Below are 15,409 nucleotides of genomic sequence, written 5' to 3'. Positions count from 1 at the left end.
CATACATATAATCTCGTCTATATCCCTTGCGGGATAGACAGAGCCAACAGTCTTGAAAAGACTGATAGGCCACGTTTAGCTGTTTGGCTTAATGATAGAATTTAAATATTCATATAGTGACAGGTTGCTAACCCGTCGCCTAATGAAGAATCCCAAGTTAAGCCTATCCCTTAGTCGTCTTTTTTATTGATGCCGAGAACAATATGGCAAACAGCTTTGAAGACTTTTGTAAATGAATTTCAGTACAAAATTTCTGGCAATCATCTCTATAACTATATTCAAAATTTATATCAATATGACTTGATTTTATCTTCTATCAAGTTATATTAATTTATATAATATCTTTTAAACTTCTCCCATTTTAAACCAAGACTGTAGGTAATCTTATTTTAAATATATAAAATTTTTAGAAAATAATATAGTTTCAATCATTAAAATTTAAAGTTAAAATGTGTCTTAATGTCTTACTGTCTGTCATATCGTTCAATATGATATTTAGGTTCAAAGGGGTGTATTTGTAAATGCTCTTTTTGAAAGCTCCTGCAGGAAGCATACTGAACAAGAGATGATTAGTAATTATTAATATTATCGGTGACAATTCTTTCGGAAAAAATAATTAAATTAAGAAGACTTCAAGAATTCCTTGCAATTTCGTGGACCTCGTACAAGGACAATCATGTCAGTGCATATTACTAAGATTCAAAGACAAATTAAACAATCAGGAACAAAATTACGGATGCGCTGTAACGATACCTGAATATCACTTTCATGCATCCAAACAAGCGTTTTGAATGTTCCGAATATAAGCTCTGTCTATACCGTAAGTGATAAAGATGTAATTTGGGTTTGTGTCTGTGTAATATCTGCATACTCTTATCTTTGAATCTTTTGCAACAACATCCGGGTCTAATAGTTTAAATATTTGATGGAATGCTACCAAGCCTTAAGAGCTCAAAAGTGGACATGATTTGTTGCGTTTCAATGACAGTTTAAATTTAATTTCTTCTTCTATCTTTCTCTTTTATCAGCCATATTCCGTTACCATTCCCAATTTACATCCGATTTAGCAAAAGCAGTATGTTGGTGATATTTTGTAATAGTAAGTGGACACTGACTCTCTTTGACATAGAAATAGATTTTCGCTGTAAATGACATATTACCCTTTGGTTTTGTTTTATTTGTGTTTCTCTGCAGAACAACCTTATATAATATAATAACGATACTAAAAGTAATAATATAGTATTCAATTGATCAGCTGATCATCAGTTGATCAGCTATTTAACAAATTCTCTACTTATACTTACTCTCTGTGAACACCCACCATAGTTACAGTTGTTATGTGCATGTTGTTAATAAGTAAATGATTCATAATGAAAACATTTAAATGTTTTATTTCACACTCTCTTTCTCGTTTGATCGGATAAAGTAGGTATATTAACAAGAAGAGTTCAAAGCGGTAAATGATTATTTTAATCCAAGATTCTTTTATCTGCCTCTCAAATAAAACGCATAGGTACATTTAAGTTTCCTATCAATTAAACAACGCATTTTCGCTTCTTTGGATCTTTGCGGTCTATTTATGCAACATTCATGCCCATTTTACTATAAATTAATGAATGGAAATATTAACAAATTATATCCTGTATGCATAATATTTATAATTACTAATATATATTAAAGCATAAGTTTACCTACACCGTGGAAAAGAACATACTTAGGCTATATTTGGGTTATCCCGCGGGAATAGGCGCAATCGATGTTTTTCAACCTTAGACCAATTAGATATTAATTGTTCAAAAATAAAGGCAGAATACTTTGTACATAATTTATTGGCTTGGTAAGATGTGAATCTGTGGTTTGTATCCTTTATCATCAGCTGTGAAGGTGACCTGGTACTGCTGTCCGTCAGGAGCCGTGTAGGAGTAGGACCCCTTCACTCCGATACCCTGTTGGTCGCCAACGGTGATCAGGGTTCCTTCCTCCCGGCGTGATACGCCGTCGCTAGTTTTGTATCTAAAATAAAAATACTTTTTGAGGAATTTATAATTATACCATTAGTATTGCTTCATGAGTTTGCAAGAAGAGAGTAATATGTGGGTAATGCGGGGGTTGCGGCAAAGGTATAGCATACTCCTCGTCTTTCACTTAATTAAAATTATATTCACGTTTCAGCTTCAATCAAAACCAAATAATTATTATTTACATCATTTAACATTATAACAATGCCATCTAGCGCAAATTGGTAGAACTACAATGCGGTCAATACATACCATGATCTTTTTAGGATTTGACATCCTAATAAATTTAAAGAAATTAATAAGATGGCGCTGTGGATAAACAAAATATGTTTGTTGTATGATGCCGCATTAAAAAATTACTTTATTGTTATAATTTTTTTATTTTGAAAGGAAATAAATAAGTAAATATTCTGAGAAAAATATTCTGTGATTAATATTGAGCGAAAATACGAAAACATCACGTTTATTGTACTCCCCTAAACATTTTATATCTATTTTTTTTAGTTGTTCTTAAAGCGGCAACGGAAATAGACCATTAAAAAAATAAGCTTTCCAGCTCTCACTGTTTATGAGATACAGTCTGGTGACAGACACTCGGACAGACGAACAGAACAGATGGACAAACGAACAGACGGATAAACTGACAGCGGAGGCTTAGTAATAAGGGCCCATATTTCCTTTTAGGTACGATGCCGTAAAAGCGACTTTAAATGTAATATATAAAAAAGATTTTTAAATATACCTTAGTATTATAACGTAGTAATTAAACGTTAAGCCAATCATTAGGTATATAACCAAAAGATCTTTGTCATATTATGCAAGGTAACACTTTATGGTAAGAAGATAATGGAATGGCCAATAAACCTCAAAATGTACTTGTGATGAGTAAACAATCAAGCATAGACAAGACATATTCTAATTATGAGATTGATCATAAGTTTTAATAATTAAAATATCCCACTAAAGAATAGCCCGCCCTTGTAATGTACGTATGCTCTGTAGATGAACAGTAAAGTATTTTATATGAATTGAAACCGTACTTACTCAAAATCGTATCCATCTGGTTTGACTAAAGTTCTTTCCGTTATTATTTCTACGGGCTGTTTGTCGGCGTTTTCTTGTGCAGTGAGCGCTGCGATGAAAGCGGCGAAGACGAATAATTTCTGGAAATATAATCAACCATCATCTCATTTAAACAAAAAGTAACTGAGCCACTTTTTACTTAATCTCAATAAACATAAGAGGACACTGGCTGACTTTCTAATTGGCCGACATATCAACACAAAAATGAGTGGTTAGTTGAAAAGTTAGAATCAAAGTGTTTGATAGGGATATATAAGAAAATTATTTTACTTTATATCATAAAAATTTTATCGTTCAAATTATATGTAGTAGGTACTTACGGTGAACATCTTGTTTTTTTTTTGTAAAGGATATCTAACTGACAAGTCACTTGGATACTGTGAGAAAAAATACAAAACCATCCTTAAATATAGGTGAATGTTTGTCGACATTACAGCAATGTCAGTGTACAGGGTATGCAACTGAGTGATAACACGAAATCAAGTGATGAAACTTAGCGAACAAACAACAATCGCGAATACATTTGACGATCATAATGATTAACATCACACTAAAGGCTAAATACTTACATGGTCTTTAGCAAGTGATTTTAAACTCAACTAAAAATTTCCTTTATTGATTTTTTCCCTTTTGATTATGCCAAAATACTTGACGTCGATTCTGATTATTATGACATCAATATTTTACTAAATACATACATACATTCAGTCAGAAAAGTATCGGGAATGGATTATTTATTTATGGTTCCAAATTCAAATTTTTGTTTTTTTTGTTGTTGTTAGATTGGAACAACTGTTTTCCATTTTGGCGCGGAGTTTGAGTTGCATCTGTTGTTTACATTAAATACAGTGCTATTTTTAGTTATATCATATCTAGTGTGTATTGCTAATTTCATAATGGATAAAAACATCGAACAAAGAGTTTATCTTAAATTTTGCATTGCCAATGGAATATCGTGTTCGGAGTCACTGAAAATGTTACAGAAGGCTTACGGTGAATCGACTTTATCAAAAACTCGTGCTTATGAGTGGTACAAAGCGTTCAAAAGCGGTCGAGATGTGATGGAAGATTTGCCTCGCTCTGGTAGGCCATCAACGTCTGCAACTGAAGTTAACATCGCAAAAGTGAAGGAAATAGTGACTGAAAATCCTCATTCAACTTTGAGAGAGATAGCCACCGAACTTTCTGTATCTCACGAGTCGATCCGTACCATTTTAACTAATAATTTGGGTATGAAACATGTTGCCGCTCGGCTAGTCCCAAAAGACCTGAATTTTTTTCAAAAACTCAATCGCATGAGAGTCGCTGAGGACATGCTAGAACGAGTCAATTCCGACCCAACATTCATGAAACGCATTGTTACTGGTGACGAGACGTGGGTTTACGAGTTTGACATGCAAACTAGTTAACAAGCTTCGGAGTGGCGCCTTCCAACTGAACCGAAACCGAAAAAACCACGCCAAAGTCGTTCAAAAGTCAAAGTCATGTCGACTGTTTTCTTTGACTATCGCGGTGTTGTGCACTCGGAATTCTTGCCGGAAGGTCAAACGGTAAATAAGGAATATTATTTGAGTGTTATGCGGCGTTTAAGAGAGCAAATCCGACGAAAAAGGCCAGATTTGTGGAAAGAAAATTCTTGGATTTTGCACCATGATAATGCACCTTCGCACAAGGCCATCATTGTGAACGAATTTTTAACCAAACACTCAACAAATACCATCGAGCAACCTCCATATTCACCAGATATGGCTCCAGCCGACTTTTTTCTTTTTCCTAAACTCAAATTACCACTTCGTGGCACCCGTTTTCAATCGGTAGAAGACATAAAAGAGAATTCGCGGCGAGAACTGACCTCAATTCCGGAAACAGCATTTAAAAAATGTTTTGATGATTGGATTATTCGTTGGCGTAAGTGTATCGTTTCTAAAGGAGCATATTTTGAAGGTGATAAAATAAATTTGGATGAATAACAAACAGTTTGTGTATTATTGATCTTTTCCTGCTACTTTCTTGACAGAGTAGTATTTCTGTCCACCACTTTTCAAGATAAGCGCATAAATACAGACAGAAAAAAAAGGAAGAACTTTACATTATAATATGTAGTGATAAGTAATACAATATAAATCTAAAAGTTGTATTACGTAATTTACTAAAGGCGGCATTATATTAAAAATGAGGTAGATATTCAATTTCTTTTAAGGCCCTTAAGTTGTTCTGCTCTGCTATAAAACGAAATTTATAATAGTTATAAACGTTAGTCTTTTTTACAAGGCTACGCAATATTCATTTTAATCTTGTATGATCTAGGTATAGTTAATTGAATAATGTTTTCTAATAATTAAATAAAAAAAATTGTTCATTCAATAATTTAATAAATTAATTTAAATAAAAACTTAATGAAATACAAGAGATATGATGACTTCCAGTGACAATATACATAAGTTACAAGATCCGATCGCTTTTTTCAATCGAATCCAGACAGTCTTTTGTTAAAGTCAATTCTTTGCATTAGTTTACTATATATCCCTATCATATTCACTTCTTACATACAATGTTATGACACTTTCTTAATTATGGTCCTGTAGCCCCTCTTGCCAGCTTTATACGTCATTTCGTACAACTGCCCCTTATTGTCGTACCAGCGAACTGCTCCATTGACGTCAAGGGCAGCATCATCTGATCCCAGATTCAGAATAGCTCCCCTTTCAGTTCTGGATGACCCATCATTTGCATCATAACTGAAAATAAAGAAAGAAAAAAAAATAGTCTTTAAAGGTATTTCCTTCTTTTATCAGCATTCGTATTTTACATAATACGGTAAGCTCGAAGATAACTGTTGAACACTGTGTTACTAATGAATATTCTAAATTATTAAAATATGACGAGAATAAAAAATATTCCTGTTAAAACCTTGAATAAATATACCATATATCATAAAATTCGTGTCATATTTTTTCACAAGATATATGGATTTTGTAATCATTTAAAATATCTGTACTTCTAACGGGATAATTATGTTATTTTTGTTTTTGCCTGTATAATATGAGACAAGGATTTATAAAGGCATTAACATAATAAAACACTTTTTCTTATTAAAATAAAGATGGTTAATAAAATTAACGTATTTATTGCAATTATTTCTTCAATCTTTCTTTCACCTTTGAGCTTCGTCGGTCTTGTTGTGTGTAGGTTCATGTAAAAAGGAAGTAACTGCTTCTAATTTCAAAATAAATAATTCTTATTAATTCGTATATCGATGATTTATGCTTAGTGATTTGCAAAACTCGTCAAGAATTTTATGCTTTTTATAACCGGCAGTGAGCTGAATTCTCAAGAAGTCCTAATTGTAACTCAAATGATCGGTGTTTCCTTTGATCAGCTCCGTTGAAATAGCGGCCGTTGAACCTTTCGCAGGTGTACTTCTTAAATTGTTTTTGTACCACGATCTTGTTCCATTGTCCATGTTAATATGATATGCGCTTCAATTACATAAATCTGATAAAGTATACAATATACCGTGAGCTAAACAAAATTATCTAATGTAAATGTTAATTATTAATGCAAATATATAAAAGGAAAAGTTGACGGACTAATCCTTCTAATCACACACAGCCAAAATTACGGGACAGGTAAACAAAAATGTAGGCATGAATACCTATGAATGGTTTTTACCAAGTTCCTATGAATCTGAAACTCAAGCAAAAGCTTATTCAGCAATTTGTGTTGTTTGCATGATATCCATATAATTAATTATCTAGGCTTGACTGCTCTTTTTTGTTGACGGTAGTTTGGTTGAATGAATGAATGAAACAAAGCTACAAAAAAAGTGTTAAGCGAGATAACTTAGTCTAGCTTTTAGTGTGATCTGTACTTTATAAAGCAACATGCGAAACACCCACATGCTTTATGAACAGGATTTATAATTTGGATGTATTAAAAAATGATCTACATTTTTTTTATCATTTAGGTAAGTACGAACATGAACGTATGAATGATTTGGTATATATGTATGTTTTGTCTTAATTGTTTTACATTTATATATATGAAATTAAAAAAATAATTGCGGAATTAATTATACATACCTACCAAATAATGGCTAACAAAGAATATTAAAATTTTGACAGCTGTTTGAAAAGTGCACGAAAATCATTCAGAGACTAAATAGATGAACATCATTATGAGAATATTGTCAATGCATGTGTTCTACGGCAAATAGATTTGTCCTTCTCAAATACATTCCGCTTATACATAAATAAATATATATATAAGGGACAGATTAAACAGATTGAGTTAGCCTCGAAGTAAGTTCGAGCCTTGTGTTACGTGATACTAACTCAACGATAATATATTTTATTATAAATACTTATAATGATAAACATCCAAGTCCCAGAACAAGGAGAAAGATCATTTCTCATCATTCCCTGGCCGGGATTCAAACCCGGGACCTACTGTGTCACAGACAAGCGCACTACCGTCGCGCCACAAAGACCGTAACCGACATCTTTCTGGATGGGAACCCAAGATGCGTCTTTTAATCATGATCTTGGATTGGGTAAGTCAAGGTTTGACACGAAACGACACCCGAGTGATCTCCGCAATCTGTGCAGGGCAATCTCACATCTTAGTATATCTCCTGCAAATAGTACCTATTTGCACTAAAACGGATATATTGTTTATTGCGGAAAGTTTGTTGCCAAATATTAGCTTTCTACAAAGCGTCGTCGGTCACCATCAACCTGTCGGGGCACGTCCCGCGATAATCTGGTTACATCGTCCACGTAAGTGCAATAAAGACTAATTTACATAAAACCGACATTCCGTGGTGTTTGTACTGCAAATATTTATGTCGATCTATTACGACTGACTCATTGTTAGCTTTCCATTTCATTTATTTTCTAGTATTTGTTGATAAATGGACCTTGTATTTGTTTGTTTTCACATGTGCCATATATTATGAATTTATAGTTAGTAAAATATTTAAATAGCACATTATTAAAAATATCCCATAAATAGGCCTACAATGTATTGCGTGACTGCATTTTATCTATGTATAGACATAAAAATAAACTGTTGTAAGTTTAAACGAATGGCAAAAATCACTTCTCAACTGCAAACTAAAGTAACAAGAAATTTAAATTTATATAAACTGAGCATATGTAAACATTATTTCGTCTACATTTTTGTCTACTCGGGTCGAGTAACTGTTATTATACAAAACTATCCAAATAAAATTGTGGTTTTATCAGTTGTATTTTTATAAGCTCTGTAATGCCCAGGCATTTCCTACTAAAGAGTAGGTAGTAAGTTGATATCAACATTAACATATTAAAATGGTATATTCATTCTAATTTTGTATCTAACAGATTAAGTGAATAATTATTAAAAATAATAATAAGTAGGTTTTATATAAATAGCGAACCAATACCTATAAAATAAAGTGTGCTATCAATAAGGGCGAAAGTGTCTGGGTGACATTATTTTTAGTAAAAGTGGGCCGGCAACCACATTTTTGGCAGACTGCTCGATTCGAAATTTTGTAGGTACTACTATATACTGTTGTTAATGCAACTGCAATTTATACGATATATTTATTCTATTGATTTCTTCTTTGCTGCAGAGGAGCCCGGGGTCTGCCTGTGACCACGACCCTGAAGTGGGTAAGTCAGGTTTTTCTAGTAAGCGTTCTCTGTCTGCCCTCTGCAACAATTGCAAGCGGACCTAACCCTTATTGTTAGGTTACACATCCATTTAATCGTAACGGGGTCGGCAGAACAATGAGTTATAAAACTCAACTGCTACTCGTACATTCAGTTGGATGGCTGTACTGATGAACTTTAGAAAATTAAATATTTATTGACTTACTAAAAATTATAGGAATTAGGCATGTTTGCTGTGTCGTATTCATGTCGTACAACTTGCGCACTCGGTTGGTTTGGCTGGCTACCATAATAAGGACTTGCTGTTAGTGTTTGCACCAGACAAGCGGCACTGAAGACCTGGAACGTAACGTAACAAACTTAGTATAAATAATAATTCATGTTTGAGAAGAAATAGCATCGATCTATTACTAGGTTTTATTTACCCATTATTTATACATTATGTACCCACCTGGCTCACTGATGAACTTTGAAGAATGTAATCTAAGAGAATAAATTCCCCAAATAACAGAGAAAATTGTTAAAAATGTGTGTTTTATATTTAAAATAATAATAAATAAATGTGTAAGGGACAAATCAAAATATTTTTAAAAAGAAAGCTTAGAATAGATAGACATACTTATAGGTATAGCCACTTCGTTTTATATCACGTTACATATTAGTATAAAAAGTATAAAACTCAAGCCAAAAAACATTGCCTCTTCGTTAAATTTATTAGGGTCTAAAATGATAAGAAGTTCACATGAAGTAAATTGAATATACATATGTTTATTGTATCGGAATGCTTTTACTTTGAAGCGATAACAAGATCCCTTTTATTTTTCCTATCTGCATCTGAATGTTTCATGATAATGCTAATTGAAGGACATGTACGACCAAGAATATATATCTATATATATCAAATGTAGGTAAAATAAACTTCGTGCGAATATTGTTAGCTTTTAATACAAATAGTTTCCGTGCGGAACTTTAGAATAAAATACATTACGAGTATAATGTGGTCAGCAGTAAATGTAAAATTACCTATATTTGACGACGACCAAGGTAAGGGAAGGCTTTACGTAGTCCGAGTCTTTTTGAGACTAATGGGTTTTTTATTATTTGCTTTACTATAAATAACATTATATTTATGTATGTTTGTTCATCACTACATAGTATAAAACAAAGTCGCTATTTTAGTCTGTTTGTCTGGATGCTTAAATCTTTAAAATTACGCAACGGATTTTGTTGCGGTTTTTTATAACAGGTAGAGTGATTCAAGAGGAAGGTTTTTATGTATAATAACATTTATAATTTTGCACCCGTGCGAAGCCGGGGCGGGTCGCTAGTCAGATATATATGTAAAAGGACACTAACTGACGCATCGCCGCCGACTTCTGAAATTCTCGCGGAAACGGAAATTAGCGGGGTTTCACGTCCAGCACGCGGGCGCAGTCTAGAAGTCAAGATTCAATCAATTTATAACGTTTAGGATAAAGAAAAACAAATGAACAGGTCGGGTCACACGTTCAAATATTATAAAAACTTTTTAGATAGGCGAAGGTCAAATTCGCGATTAAATATAGACAAAGCCTTGATGCACGGGATTAAATGTCATATTTTTTATCTTCCTTATATGCATAACTAAAAATTTGCCTTAACTTTAAGAATTGTGTAAAATTTTTATTGACATGGATAAAAGTCTTTTAATGTACCACTTAAAATATTAATCAAGTGTTGTCATGTTATAGTCTAGTCAAATAGATGCTCCAGTAATACTAAGCTGTACGTGATTTACTAAGGCCTTTCTCTGTACTTTTGGGACACTTATATATTATGGAATAATCACTTACTGTAACATAAACACATAGTTATAGAGCATTTATAATAATGGAAAAAACACAAATTTCGAAAAAATCTGCAAGGCTAATAACACATTTTTGACTCCTGCCAAAAAGTAGTAGCCTCCTAGTAAACAGTCTATTCAAAGTCATACTGTCACTCCCGTCTGTCCGTCACAATTGGCAAGTTTGCAAGGAAACTTAACCCTGAGTAACTATACAGTTACTAAACCACCAAACAAGTACTGTTACCAAGTTTTTACAAAACTGTTGTAAATCAATATATTTTTTATTATTATTATCGTCCAAATTATTATATTTTACAAGTTCGACAATAAAAGTAAATACAATAAGTACCTACCAGTAACAGCAGCATCTTGATAAAAGGTAATGTAGTTTCCTGGACAGGCCGTAGTCAGAATGTGTTAACGGTTTCGTAAGTTCTCCTTATATAAAGAGTACCTGGTATGCGTCCGCCGCCGCTGCCCACCGAACTCCGACCACTGGCCAGTGACAAACCGAGCCAATTTTGCTTGACCAAAACACCGGTCCTTATATAGAACAATTGGCACATCTAAGATAAATCCTACAGAAATTCCCAATGTAAACTAGGCTCTTTTTAAACTTGTAAGAAAATAAAAATATCATTACGCACTGAATGTTATATCCTTGCCCGTCCATCGTTGAGATAAATATAAAAAATCCTTAAGATGATTTAATAATTATATTTTATTGAAGGTATTAATCTAATATGGTGTTCAGATTATTTTGTGATTACTTATTTTAATTTAAATTTTTTCAATCTCAATTCTATTATAAAGCCATATAGCCGAACGTGATCTTTCAGGCTTTTCAAGACTGGTGACCCTGTCTACTCCGTAAAAATATATTAATATAAAAATAAATTATTATAATGAATTTATGTGATGATTCTGTAACTAAAATTTTATGTAAGTATTATGTATGTAAATGTTTTAATATCACAATGTAAAAAATATTTAATGTCACAATTAAAATAACATTATTTTAATTATGACATTAAATCTTGAAAAGGCCACTATCACAAGTTTAAGCGAATAAGGTAGCCATTGTACAAAACAATACATATTTAAGGCACTCATGACTTTTTAGATGGTAAGTATAAACGTTCAGCTATCCACTCAAACTGGCATTTGAAAGGCCTGAAAGACTATTGCTTCTATTTCTATCGAGTCCGTGAGCGATAAAGATGTCATGTTGACGGCCTATGTGGCGCAGAGGTAGTGCGCTTGTCTGTGACACCGGAGGTCCCGGGTTCGAATCCCGGCCAGGGCATGATGAGAAACGAACTTTCTCTGATTGGCCTGGGTCTTGGATGTTTATCTATATAAGTATTTATTATAATTATATTATCGTTGAGTTAGTATCTCGTAACACAAGTTTTGAACTTACTTCGAGGCTAACTCAATCTGTGTAATTTGTTTCTATAATAAATGGTATAAATATGGTCATATCAGAACTGGAGCAGTGAGTGCACTCAATAAACGTTTTAAACATCAGACGTGACAGACGAGAAACATCAAGCCTTTTAGGAGACGGACACATGAATGGATTTACCAAGAAAACGCGTCACAAATCGCCGCCCAAATAGGTAACATCCTACGTCGGACAATGGACACGTGAATATTTCTTGTAAACTGCACAATTAGCAAGTGAGATCATTTAGAGGAGTGTTCAGTCAGACAGATTTGTAACAATGATCTTTGAATAACTGAAGTTTATTACACTGCCATGTGGTCGAATGACACTGTGTACAATCATTTTCAATTTTTTGGTTTTGTACATACATACATACATATGGTCACGCCTATATCCCTTGCGGGGTAGACAGAGCCAACAGTCCTAAAAAGGGTGAATGGCCACGTTCAGCTTTTTGGCTTAATGATAGAATTGAGATTCAAACAGTGACAGGTTGCTAACCCAACGCCTAAAAAAGAATCCCAAGTTTGTAAGCCTATCCCTTAGTCGCCTTTTACGACATCCATGGAAAAGAGCTGGAGTGGTCCTATTCTTTTTTGTGTTGGTGCCGGGAACCACACGGCTTTTGGTTTTGTGCTGGTTTTTATTGGTCACAAATGTATAAAGAAAATAAACAAAGACATAAGTACAGATTATTTGAAATGAAATCTCTTTCAGCAGGTTCGTGAATAGATACCTTTCAAATCTTTCCTTACCAATCTGGAGAAACAAAATAAATTTTTTGCCTAGGGCCTAGGAGATAGCTGTTTCACCTCGCACGGAGGTGACCCAGGTATCTCTTGAGCCTTGTGTACAACGGTTTTTATATCTAAATATATAGTTAAATATAATATATAGCTATAATATCTAAATATAAAATTCTTTCATAAGACGGGGGTCTAGAGAAATATAATAAGAATTACCTATCTGACATTTACTGTGACCTATCTGACTGTACTGTGTCGCTCCGGGCACCAATAGAAAAAAATAATAGAGACCACTTCTTCTCTTCCCCATGGATATCGTAAAAGTCGACTAAGGGATAGGCTTATAAACTTTGGATTCTCCTTTTATGCGATGGGCTAGCAACCTGTCACTATTTGAAACTCAATTCTATCATTATACCAAACAGCTGAACGTGGCATTTTGGTCTTTTCTAGACTGTTGGCTTTGTCTACCCCGGAAGGAATGATGTGGTTATAAATATGTATGTACCCGTCTGACATTTAGTAACAAATATTTGTAGGTAAGTATTATTTAAGTCATAAGGAATTTGTTTGATAAGTTTTACTGGAAAGGCGTCAGTGTGGCGATCGAAGTAATGGGAAATCTTAGTCTGGTTGACAATGGGCACTTAGAAATACCCTTTATTAAAATACAATTACTTTGGAAGACATCTAGGTTTACCCAATACATATTCAAAGATTCACACTTATTTGTATTCAATGTTGAAATTTATAATATTCATTAAACCTTTGATCTCTTCGTGCACTTAACTTTAGTCATCTCGTTTTAGCTGACTATCAGTTGAATCGCTTCTTCATTTCGATAGTACATTTATTTAGGTACTTACATAATCGTTATATACTAAGCACTTTGGAATAGGAGTTCTCCATCTTTTTACATGAATGTCGTAAAAGGGGACTCATACTGTTCAGGTCTGGTATACGTACCAGCTGCTTCTCTAGCCGTGAAAATTATAAAAGTCACTCAAAGAAAAATCTGTTTAAATCTGCATAAAATGCAAACCTGTCACTATCTTAATATCAACGCCATCATCTATAAGCTATAGGAGAAAACTTATTATCATATTCCAATGTCTTAACTACATATATAACCGCAAAGTGTCAAAAAAAAATCCGTATATTCGTTTTTGCGTAAAAGAGTGTCAAACACATGCACATCTTTACGAACTTTCGCATTTATAATATTAGTAAGACAGGATAGTAGGGCTCATATTGAACTAAAGGATTTCATTATGCGTGTACATAATGTGTCGTTATTTTTACAACAATATGACATTATCATGCGAAACTCTCTCCCTTGATAAGATATCGATTGCGTAGAGCAGCTCATAAAACTGCCACCATGACCACAACACTGGGAGAAAGTGGGAGATATATTGCTCAAGGAAATGGCAAGTGGCACATCGTATCACAGACATACATATATAATAAGAGCCGTATTATCTCAGCGATATCATACAAATTTATTGTAAAACAAAAAAACCCGTGCCTTTTATTGCCCTAATTTTTTATAATGGATTCAATAACTTACACTGTGACCTCTTCGTCATAGTGAGATTATGTCTTTTTTATATTTACCTATGTAAGGTATGTACCTTTTAGTATAAAACTTATTGGTAGAGGAAGACAATAGTTACTGATAACAAATTCAGTACAAAATTGAAAAAAAACCTTTGGGTCATTTAAAAGCATTTAATAGGTAACAATGCTGAAAAGTAAATGTTGTGAATAATTCGAATTTTATAAACAATGTACCTATTTAAAAAATACTTTATTCTTAAGTGCCAGTGCGCTACAAATACAATTTTATAATTATTGACTAGTCTAATGGTTGATTGAAACTCTAATTATTGCAAATTAGTATGTATGGCATGAAATCCATGCCTGTATATTGTTTGCCAATGCAGCTAGTCACGTTTATAGTCGCAGATGTGTATGCATTATCTGTTTGCTGAATAAATGTCGATACCTCATTAAAGTAAACCTTGTGGCCATATTTTTTTTAATATTTAATTTTTGATATTTAACATTAAAAATATAATACCGAACCAAATGGCACTTGAAATCATGTTCCAATAAAGGTTGCAATGGCACCTACCCTGCAAAGGTTGCGAAAGTCAGATGAGAGTCGCTTCGTGTAAAAACCTAACTTACCCAATCCAGGAACATGAGCAAAGTCGCATCCCGGGATAAGTGGTGAGAGTTAAGGCATTTGATTCTGACCACATTTCTGTATAAGTTCGTATTGAAATAAAAGGTTGCTAAAAAATGCACTTTTCCTCAACTGATTGACGTGAAATCAGTTGACTTGAAATCATATTGTCATTAATCTCAATCCATGAGCGTTGATGATCAATTTTTAATTGTTTTGATAACATTGATTTAAAACCTGCTTTCATTTTCAATCAAACGTCCTTGCTGAGCACGTATTTAAAGTAAGTTACTTTGTAACCTTTATCCTGAAATTTCTAAATAGGTATATTGTTGTTTTATTGAAATACAGTTCCTCTTCCTCTTCCTGGCTTTTAGTCCCGGTTGCAACCTCACCACTCTGAAGAGGAGCTCGGGGTAAGCCCTTGACCATGGAT

The 15,409-nt window shown here is 33.5% G+C and overlaps 2 protein-coding genes across 2 annotated transcripts; both read right to left on the bottom strand.

Annotated features, from left to right (window-relative positions):
- Positions 1–1,395: 1,395 nt before the first annotated feature.
- On the bottom strand, positions 1,396–3,826 carry LOC106132888 (flexible cuticle protein 12-like). Its single transcript, XM_013332456.2, has 3 exons — positions 3,422–3,826; positions 3,063–3,181; positions 1,396–2,013 (listed from the first exon to the last, which is right to left on the bottom strand). Exons 1-3 carry the CDS (start codon positions 3,530–3,532, stop codon positions 1,827–1,829), a joined length of 417 nt encoding a protein of 138 aa, XP_013187910.2. The 5' UTR covers positions 3,533–3,826; the 3' UTR covers positions 1,396–1,826.
- Positions 3,827–5,441: 1,615 nt separating this feature from the next.
- LOC106132757 (uncharacterized) lies at positions 5,442–11,073 on the bottom strand. The gene is made up of 3 exons (XM_013332283.2): positions 10,940–11,073; positions 8,964–9,097; positions 5,442–5,839 (listed from the first exon to the last, which is right to left on the bottom strand). Exons 1-3 carry the CDS (start codon positions 10,952–10,954, stop codon positions 5,656–5,658), a joined length of 333 nt encoding a protein of 110 aa, XP_013187737.2. The 5' UTR covers positions 10,955–11,073; the 3' UTR covers positions 5,442–5,655.
- Positions 11,074–15,409: the final 4,336 nt, after the last annotated feature.

Source organism: Amyelois transitella, chromosome 7 (genome assembly GCF_032362555.1).
Source record: "Amyelois transitella isolate CPQ chromosome 7, ilAmyTran1.1, whole genome shotgun sequence".
In the NCBI taxonomy this organism is placed as follows: domain Eukaryota; kingdom Metazoa; phylum Arthropoda; class Insecta; order Lepidoptera; family Pyralidae; genus Amyelois; species Amyelois transitella.
This window is presented reverse-complemented; position numbering and strand designations above follow the sequence as displayed.

What these genes read in the sequence shown, in the direction of transcription:
- LOC106132888 (XM_013332456.2), bottom strand. Translation starts at nt 3,532, where the DNA reads ATGTCGACAAACATTCACCTATATTTAAGGATGGTTTTGTATTTTTTC. An exon ending in AAAAAAACAAGATGTTCACC is followed by an intron (nt 3,182 to 3,421) that starts GTAAGTACCTAC and finishes TTATATTTCCAG; the next exon opens with AAATTATTCGTCTTCGCCGC. An exon ending in CCAGATGGATACGATTTTGA is followed by an intron (nt 2,014 to 3,062) that starts GTAAGTACGGTT and finishes TTTTTATTTTAG; the next exon opens with ATACAAAACTAGCGACGGCG.
- LOC106132757 (XM_013332283.2), bottom strand. An exon ending in CCTAATTCCTATAATTTTTA is followed by an intron (nt 5,840 to 8,963) that starts GTAAGTCAATAA and finishes CTTTATTTTCAG; the next exon opens with TTATGATGCAAATGATGGGT.